General features: G+C 41.2%; 1 protein-coding gene across 5 annotated transcripts in view; it reads right to left on the bottom strand.

Annotated features, from left to right (window-relative positions):
• Nucleotides 1-10,276, bottom strand: part of DNAI1 (dynein axonemal intermediate chain 1) — a 140,761-nt gene that overhangs the window by 107,093 nt on the left and 23,392 nt on the right. For all 5 annotated transcript variants that reach the window (XM_064641392.1, XM_064641389.1, XM_064641391.1 and 2 more), the window contains exons 10-11: nt 1,401-1,488; nt 535-652 (exon numbers count right to left, since the gene is read on the bottom strand). In XM_064641392.1, the coding sequence (XP_064497462.1) occupies nt 535-652; nt 1,401-1,488 (206 nt within the window). The remainder of the gene's footprint in view (nt 1-534; nt 653-1,400; nt 1,489-10,276) is intronic.

Below are 10,276 nucleotides of genomic sequence, written 5' to 3'. Positions count from 1 at the left end.
GACATTCTATGATTCTATGATTCATGCATCAAGGTCTTGTCTGATATCAGTAACTTGGCATTTTATAGTCCATGTTGTTACCTGCTTGGCATATGTGATGTTTTCATTTCCCTGCCTGCTGCTTTAATTCTTCTGTATGAATTCTTGTCAAAAATATAGTCACTATCCCTTCTCCCCTAGATTTTTCAGGACAGATTCCTACAGCATATCATCCAAAGATATGAGACATCTACCATAGCTTCCAAGAAGGGACTCTTATTTGCTCTGCTAATTGCACTCACTTTCCCCCAGTGCTGCACAGAGCCTGCTCTGCCTTCAGTTTCTGCTGAAGGGCACAAGCCTGGCACATTCAGCCTTATACAATTTGCTGTGCATCCAATAGCACTGGGCACATCTAGATGCTGCCCAAGCAACTGACTGTAATAATTCAAAACCATGTTCCCAGAGAAATCAGCCCTGCCTTATAATACTGTTACATTCCATTCCACTCCCACGTACAACAGTCGAGAGTAAGTTTGGAATGAAGAGGCTTACCAGGAGATGGCAGTAACTGCAAGTTTCTTGGTTTTCTCATACTGGAAATTCCAGAGTGGGAGGAGGGTTCCTTGCTGGGCTCTGAATTCGTCTGAGGCATCCTCAAAATATCTAAAATCTAAAACAAAAAAAAGCCAAGGAAAAGGTCCCAGTGAATAAATCAGAAATTAATCAGCACGGTTCAGTGTCAGGGAAGCTTTAAAAACCACTCTGTTATCCTCACAGCCTCTGAATTACCCAGTTGTTAGTGTATAAACTCTCTCAGTTCTTTAGTCTTAATTCCAAACCAGCACCTCAGCCCAAAAAATGCATTTTACCAACACCAAGTCCACCCATACACAAGAAAAATAAAAATCAAACTGATGATTAGCAAAGGATTAACAAGAAAGTAGAAATCCAGAGCAAGGTGCGACCTCAGGTCACCCACAGAACTAGACATGGCCTTTTAGGAGGAATCTGAGCAGAGAGAGTGAAACTCTTGCACAATGACATCAAGACTGAATATGCTGCCGCAGCTGGGATCTGTATGTGAGCAGAGAGCTGATCAGCTCTGGCTGCTGTCACCAGCACCTGCATCCAGGAAAAAAGTACCTGCTGAGGGATGGAAGTGGTACAGGGAGGGCAATGCCAACCAGACCTGCTGTTCCCAGCAAGCTCAGAGCATGGCTAATGTGGCATCCTCTTTGCATGTCCATGGTCTGCTGTACTACTTGCCTTGTGTGAGTCACTAGGTTCCTAGCCCTGCTCATTTTATCTCTGTTCCTCTATTCTATTCTGTTCTGCTCTACCTTATCCTTGCTATGGCTGTAGATACTAACCTGCAGGACTTCAGGTTTAAGTTAGAAGCAACTCTCAGTGGGCCATACCTTGTGCAATGTCATCAAAGGTGTTCAGATTCACCATCCGCTCTGCTATTTTAGCAGCCTTTGCAACTCTGGTTATAGGGTCAACGTGCTGAAGAGAAACAAAGGAAGAGAAAATGTATTTCCTATCTGTTTACATGTCCTTCAGACCTCATGTGACTGAAAAACTTGAGTCCTTTGATCTTGAGTACAGATTAATTTGAAATGCCTCAAACCAGCACCTAATGATAATGACACTTGAAATAATGTAATTACTTTATTATAAATTTAGCAAGATGCCATTCACAGCTGAGCTGCAGTAACTTCAGTGTTTGTTCCTGATTTAGCTCATTTGGAAGGTACTTACCTGTGAAGGCAGTTAAGAGTCTTGTCTTTCAAGCTAACTCATGACAGGATGAGCTAAAAGCAAACACGATTCCTCCTCCATCTCAATGGATATAGCAGTTCATTACACTCAGTAATGAAATCACAGGTGCTTGATCATGCATGAGCATCCTTGTCCCTACCTGGAGATCTCTAAGTGGTGTGTCAAGCAAACATCAGAGGATTTAGGAGTCCTTTAATTAATCACCAGGTAATTCCAACTTGATGCATCCACACATCCGTGAACAAATGGAGAAAAGAGAGCCCAGCAGGGGCTGTTTGCCTGTCGGCAGGTGGCAGGTTGACATGCTTTGTCTGACAAAGCCCTGGGACTGATCATCACAATCCTATAACCACCTTCTTACCAAACTCTATTTTCAACTATTTTTTGTGTGAGCATGTTGACCACCAGCAAAAAACAAACTGGATTAACTAGCAAGTAGGACAGGAAGCCTGGGTGCCAGCAGTAGGAAGGACAGAGTGCAGAAGTCCACAGACTGTGCTGGACCAGCAGGACGATGCCATCACAGTTCTGTGCAACAATGTGAGAGTGCCAGGGCACATGTAAAGTGCTCTGAGAGTGTGCTGCTCCAAGTACCTGAATGCCCACCTGCTACTGCTGCCCCAAAGCCCCATTACTGTTTCAAAGCCTTTCATCTTCAATCCTGTGCTAGGAACTGATGGCTGCCAGCACACCAAAATTTTCTTCACAGTGTCAATACTGAAAAGAAACATGTCATCCTTGACACAGCTCAGAGAGTGCTCTGAACATGAAAAGAAAAAGTGAAATGAGTTACCAAAACTACATCACACAGTCACAGTCAGAACTAAGAACATGACTTCAGATTATGTGTGTCCAGCCCTCCACATCTTTCCTGGGCTCTGCCACACTCAAAGGAGATTAAGTCTTGCTTGAAAGAGCGTGAAACTCATAGGAGGACACAGAGATGAGAGAACAAGAGAGAAAAAAAGTTTCTAAAAAACGCTATACTTCTATAAATTCATAGTTTGCTTACACCTCCAGTATTGTGTGCAGTCTTCTTTTCCCATCTCAGAAAAAACTATGTAGAACTTGAAAACAAGTTGAAAGAAGGGCAGCAAGGATGGTCCAAGTCTGGAATGGTGTCTGTGCCAGGAAACACTGAGTCGGCTGGGACATGCCAGTCTGTAGAAGAAATGGCTCAGGAAGACATGAGACAGGTCTAAATGGTCCAGAGAGGATGGACAGGGACTGACTGTTCACTGTCTCTTCTGCTACAAAAAATAGAGGTGCCAAGTGAAAATTGTGTAAGTCAAGTTCAAAACAAACAAAAGAAGGTGACTTACAGAAAGATGACACATCTGTGCAACTCCTTGCCAAAGACTATTGTAGATGCAAGAATTCCTCAAGGTTTCAAGGAGCCAGTGCTTCCATTCGAAGCACATAATGCTTAGAAAGTAGCTGAAAATAGTTGAAGGCTGAAAGACTATTTGGGACTGAGATATACTCTTGCTGGGCTCCCAACCTTTAAGGAAGGGTAACCAACAACCACATTCACTTGTGGATAGTCATCTGAAGCCATGGGGTTCCTCTCATGTTCTTCGGGTTTTCCCTGGGTCTAGGGGACGACTTCTTGAAAACAGCACAGAGAATTTACTGTCATCTTCAGAATTTAGGAAAGTGTTTTCAAATTTTAACACCGCATGATATTCCCTAGATATTAGGAAGTCATAAGTATTAAGAGAAATTAAAGAGGAAGAGAAAGACGATGCTTGAAACATCTCAAGTAGAAATCAATAGTCTCAATTGCTTGAAATTCTCTCGTTTGACTTTCAGTTGTCATTTTTACTTCTGTCACAATAAGATCTGTTTTTCTCTAAAACACATCCTTAAAAAAAAAAGCAATTCATCTCTGCTGACATTTTTCCAACAGTATTAGGATTATGACTACAAAAGCCATTGCCTGACATGAGCATATTGCTCTGAGTAACCTTAATTGATAGAGGCTAAATGTTGAAAAGGTTACAATACAATTTAGAAAAAGAGAAGCGCAACAAACAATTTTCTCTCCAACGCTGTAAAAGTCACAGTTACAAGGTACAGAGAACAGGTCCCCTGGAGTCCTGCTGGTTCACCACGTTTATTTGCTTCCATTAACCAATGACGCAGGACAAAATTTCTCTTCTGTTTGAACAAGCATCTGCTACTGCAAGGGGCTGGGGAAGAAAGGTAGTGCTGTACCCTGCAGACGTGAGCAGGATTGTGGTTCTTGGGCTCTTACACATCCAAGGAAACTTGCACTGCAGGCATTCTGACTTTCCAACCTGAGACAACATTCTGGACTGAAGACCTTAAGACAAAGCTTACTCAAAGATGAATGCTGGATCCTGCCTCATCTATGATGACACTAAGCCAGGTAGTGTGGTCAACACACGGGAGGAAAGAGATGCCACCCAGAGGGACTTGGAGAGCCTTGAGAAGTGGGTCTGCGAGAACCCATGAAGTTAAACAAGGCCAAGTGCAAGGTCCTGCACCTGGGTTGGGGGAATCTGAAACATGGATACAGGCTGGATGATGAATGGATTGAGAGCAGTTCTGAGTAGAAGGATTTGAGGGTAATGATGGATGAAAATCTGAATATGATGTGGCCATGTGCACCCCCAGCCCAGAAAGCCAATCCTGTCCTGTGCTGCACCCAAGGCAGCGTGGGCGGCAGGGCAAAGGAGAGGATTTTGCCCTTCTGCTCTTCTGGTGAGACCCCACCTGGAGCACTGCATCCAGCTCTGGGGTCCCAGCGCAGGAAGGACATGGACCTGCTGGAGTGTCCATGCAGAGTCCACGAAGATGATCAGAGGGCTGGAGTACCTCTTCTATGGAGACAGGCTGAGTGAGAGTTAGGGATGTTCAGCTGGAGAAGAGAAGGCTTTAGGGAGACCTTATAGCACCTCCCAGTACCAAAAGGGGGCCTACAGGAAATACATGGTGGGACTCTTTATCAGAAAGTCTAGAGATAGGATGAGGAACACCTGTTTTAAACTGAAAGAGAGTAGGTTTAGATTAAATATTAGGAAGAAATTCTTTACTGTGAGGGTGGTGAGACACTGGCACAGGTTGCCAAGAGATGCTGTGGCATCCCCGTCCTGGAAGTATTCAAGGCCAGGTTGGATGAGGCTCTAAGCAACCCGGTCTAGTGGAAGGTGTCCCTGCCCATGGCAGGGGAGTCGTAATATTCTATGAATCTATGATACTATGATTCCATGATAACTATGATTCCATAGTTTTGGGGGTTTTCTTGGTCACTGGAAAGTAGGCTTTAAATTGAGAAAAAAAAAGAAGAAAAAAAAAAAACCTTGGTAAATGCAGAAAAAATGTATTATTCAATTGTTTGGGGTTTTTTTCTGCAATGCAGGAAACTCTCCAGATGAATCAAAAAAGCTTTAAGTCAGCTTTTCTGTTAGGTAGCTGTGTTGTTAGCAATACAGCCATGACTAACTACATTTTTGGCATTAAACTGGATCGGTGTAAGTCATTTTGTCATTGTATCCTGTCCTATTTCACATTTTACTTATTCTGTATGCTACTGAAATAAATCTTCAGAGGAAGAGCTAGGCTTAATTTATCTTTTTTTTTTTTAAATTTCTGTTTGAAACTCACTTTTCCGCTTAAGGCCATTTCTGGGCCAGCTCAAAGGATAACAAATTTGTTTTGTTTATTTCTGTTCGTAAGTTATTTTTAGAACAGCAATAATGTTAATTGAACCATATGTAAGATGGATAATGGGCTAATAATTTGAAAAGAAATGTCTTGGTCTTGCTCTGCAATTCTTTAACACTAATGGCTTCATATTTGCCTCTCAGCAGCTGGCCAGTTGCAATGTGTAACTCCTGCAACCTGAAGCACAAGAAAAAGCTTCTGCTGGTGTGTAACTACGTATCCAGAAGACAAACCCTACCCTAAAATCATTGTAGTAACTGCTCATACCTCTAGCAATACACGTACTGTGACTAGAGGAGCCCCTGGCTTGCAAAGAAAGAAGCACAGTACAGGGCTGTTGTCATCTGTTGCCCAGCCAACACCTCCATGCACTGCAAACACCCACTGTAAATCCCAAATAAAGCTCCCCAGGTTGAATTGTGTCAACTAGTTATTAATTTCCAAAACTGTACTTATCTGATCATTTTCACTCCTCGCTTTTAATTCTGATACACTGTTAACAGCAAATTGAAGACAAGGGAGTCAGTAATAACTCATCCAGTCCTACAGATGACCAGGAACAGGTGAAGAATAATGGGAAAGTAATTGCATTCTAATTTCAGCTGTTATGTAAAAAATATTAGTGGTTTCCAAGGGCTGCCAAATGATAACTGTGACCCTCTGGGCTGCCTCACCAGGCATATCTCAGAAAGGGGTAATGCTACAGTGAGATAGACAAGTCAGACAGGACTCCACATGACTCAGAAATGCACATTTCTCTGTTAAATATAAATTTTGTTTGGACTTCTTAGGACAATGATCAACCACTTCTGTTTCAGAGGAGATTAGAGATCATTCCAGCACAGTAAGTTCCAGCTTTAACATATTCCTTACTGTTTCACATCCATCTATATTTCTGTTGACACTATCCTCTGCCTTGGTAATTCTCCCTCTCTTCTATCTAACTCAGATTCCTTCTCCATCTTTGCATTAACAGATGAATATGCTAAGATTTTTTAGTATCATGTATTCAAGCTTTCCATTTCTTTTCCGTGTGTGTGCAGGTTTGCAATCTATCATCTTTGAAAAGGGTGATTAAAATCACATATCCCTGTACTATTCCTGAAAATGTATCACCCCACCTTACCTAACATAAACAGTTTCTCTGCTATCCATCACAGAGTATATTCCAGCAATATACCTGTCTCTCGTAGCCACATCACAACTCTCCAACCAACACACTCATGTTTCTCCCTATCATTACAATCTGTAAGCCCTCACCTTACCAAAGACTGTTTTGATACTCCAAAATGCAGTCTCCCTCTCCACCAGTCCCTCCCAGTTTGTACTAATAACAACTTTTCTGGTATGTCTAACAATTGCCTAATGGCACCATATCAATAGCTTTGCAGAATTGCAGATAGATTACCAGTACTCTACTTTCCTCATTAAGGGAAGACAAAATTTGCCTTTCATCAAAGAAAGAGGTGAGATTATTTGGACACAGCCTACCTTTGGTAAACATGTGGTATTTTACTCCATTTCATATATACTCCCAGTTCTGTGTTCTTTTCCTCCCTATTAATTCTCTTGCCTCATGTATTGTTAGAGGTCAAATTAATGGAATCATTTTTACCCCTCTTATATACAACATGTCTTTGTGATACTCTAATTACATAGCTCCAACCCTCTTCGCACAGATTCATTAAAAAACCTTACTATTAGACTTGTGATTTCATGCCAGAGGAGCAAGCCTGCATCAACTGCAACACGAGGAGGGTTGTACTGGATCAGACCCAGCATGTATCTGGGTCAGGATTGTAGAATCATAGAATCATTTAGATCAGAAAAGACCTTTAAGATCATCAAGTATCCTCCCTTACGGCCTCTTATCATAGCAACAGCTTCCATCAGACATCCACCATAAGCAGATGGCTTAGGAACAGCAAGAACAGGACAACATTTCTGCCTAGTTATCTTTGCTTCCAGATATTTTCAGCTCAGAAAATTTCATATCGTTCTTCTTTGATATTCTGTGTTCTCCATGTTCAGTGTACTGCCTTTACTGAAAACCGAGGAAAAGTTTCAAATGCTGCATCACTGCCCTCAGATGTAGCACACCCTTTCTTCCCTAGATCCAGGCACACCAAGAGATTTTGAAGAGTCCTTCATCACAGTCTCCAGTCAAATACTTTCTCTTATTCCAACTTTTATTCACTCATATCTTCTTTATATCATTCTCATCCTTTTTTCTGCTGGTATCCTTGGTTACCTCCATTCCTTTTCCTGTTGGCTGCCTCTCTCTTCTGTTTTGCTAAACCATGATCTCCCAGCTTCTCTATGATGCATAGCTTCATTCCACTTCTTTTCCCCTAGTGAGAAGTTTCTGCCTAACTGTCAAGACTCTCCTCCCCTCCCCTCCTCTCTTCTGCTTTTGACCATGTTCTTTCACAGATCACATCTTTCCTCTCCCAGTCATGTGTTCTCTTGACCTATTACTTAGTACCAGAACTGTTTTCTCTCTCTTTTCATCAATTACCTTTTCAAATCTTCATCTAATCCCTATAACATCTCCAGCTGTGGCTCTAGTTCTTGGATCTTCTCTTTCATGGCCTCCTACCATAGCAACAGATTCCATCAGGCATCCATCCGTGGTAAGAGCCACTCATTTTCTCTTCTTCTTTCCTTTGGGTTGAATTTGTTGCTATCTCAGTAGATTTCACAGTAACTTTTGATAATACCTAGCCTGAGCAAAACAATGGTGGAAATCAGTTGCTGTTTCTTGCCATTGCATCCTTGATCCAGATCAGCCACGTCTCCTGTCTGATGTTCCACAGTTCCCTTCAGCAATGATCAAACACAGTTTATCCTCAGAAAGTGTTCAGCTGGGAAAGCTCTGTTTCAATAAGCATAGTGCAAGGTATGTAATCTGTGAGTTAGGAGTTCCACAAAACCCATTTCTCCATTTGTGACTTGAGACCAGAAATACAGATTCTGATGCCATCAACCTTTAATTTGCATAGACCTACACATGAACAGACACAACAACTGTTGTAAGTCTGATTTGAGCCTTGGAGTACTTGGGGTTGCATTTTCCCAGTTAATTAGTGGAAAATTTAGCAGGTCTTTCATGCAACTAAAGTTAGCCCACCAGCCTCACAGAGGACCTCAGTCTGGGACACTGGCTTTGCATAATGAAGCTTTCCTTTCACTTGACTTTCTGTCTTTCCTGCAAGCCCTCTGCAAAGTGTTAAGAGTGAAAAGCAAAGCACTAAAGGAACAGATCATGAATTACTGGATTCCAATTTCCCACTGTCAGTGGAGTGTGCAGCAGGTTTTTTACAATATGGTTTCACTGGTAGAATATTTACTTTATTTTCATCATCAGTTTTTAGCAGTCCACCCTTTAAGCCTATAATTGTAGTGTTGACTTCAGGCTTAATTCTCCAAAACATACTCAGGTGAAAGGTTCACTAGTTTTTGAAAGGACCTTGAATTTCCATGGCACAATTCACAGGAAGAAGCCTATCAGAATATGGTCTGTTTATACTGTAAGGTTTATGCTGGCACAGTGCTGTGGGGTGTCTAAGCCAGCCAAATCCTCTGCAGTTGTATCAGCCATATGGTATGAAAATGATAAAGCCTGTTTCAGAAATCAGCTCTTATTACATGTAGATATATATATATATATGTATATATATAAATCTTACATATATTGATATATCTACACCTATTTCAGGGGCAAATTAAGAACTAACTGCCATGATTCTGTATTACAGTTCTCAGTGTACTTTGCTCCACTCATCATAGAAATTATTTCAGTTTTCCTTCTAAATGGTTTAACTAAGACTGGGGAGGAAAGAACCACCCACAATTCTGTACAGATCAGACTCTGTTAAACCCTAGCAGAAACTTCCTGAATCCCTTGAAAACATTCTGGAGCATGAAGAAAATCTTGCAGGGTTGTGATAGTGTATCCTCAGTGCTTGAAGTGGGATGATATTTTTAAGATGGGGATACTGTCACTTGAGTGGAATGAATTGTGTCATGCCCACAAGGCACTCCCAGGCTACTCCTGATTAGTCCAGAGGAGCCTGGATTAGGAGGCAGTATCACCTTCACAGCAAGGTTACAGCATCAGCTTGGAATGTGGCAGGCATTAGGATACCTGCTAGTCTGAGAAGCCAGACTGAGCGAGGTACTCCAGTCCAGCAGCCCTTGCATTCACTGTGCTACTTCGCAGGACTTGGAGTGACTGATCTTTTCTTGGGGTGGTCACATCACCCTGCCTGAGGCAACAGGGTGGTGTGTAATTACTGACCATGGCGTAGAACTCCAAGCACTTCTGTCACTTTCCAAATAAATGAATAAATGAGGCATCAAAAATCCCCCCCACAAATTTCATCAAGCCTCACAGAATCATTATTCAATTTTAAGTATCTAGTCTTCTATTTCAATTAACTATCATTAGCTTTTATATAAATTATACATTATATATCATTTATGTATCTACAATCAGAAAATGTATAAATTGTAACTCTATAAAATTATAATTAAAATTAAGAAATAGTGAAAAGTGGTTTACTACAGTACAGTATTTTGAAATAATCCTAAATTTCTCTGCCTTCCAGGTTGAACATTTTATGTAAAATCTCTGCATCCCTTGCAATGGAAAAGTCACACACTATTTCTACTTATTTTGTTCTTTTATTCCTCACATAATAATAAAAAATGAGACACAAACATACTGCACAAAAGAAAGCAATATAGCTCACTTGGAAATCAGGTTTGAAAATAAGATCACACAAAATTGAAATCCTGCTTTATACAGCAAAACATAAAT

Source organism: Pseudopipra pipra, chromosome Z (genome assembly GCF_036250125.1).
Source record: "Pseudopipra pipra isolate bDixPip1 chromosome Z, bDixPip1.hap1, whole genome shotgun sequence".
Classification (NCBI taxonomy): domain Eukaryota; kingdom Metazoa; phylum Chordata; class Aves; order Passeriformes; family Pipridae; genus Pseudopipra; species Pseudopipra pipra.
Note: the sequence above shows the minus strand (reverse complement) of the source record. Positions and strands in the feature narration are given on the sequence as shown.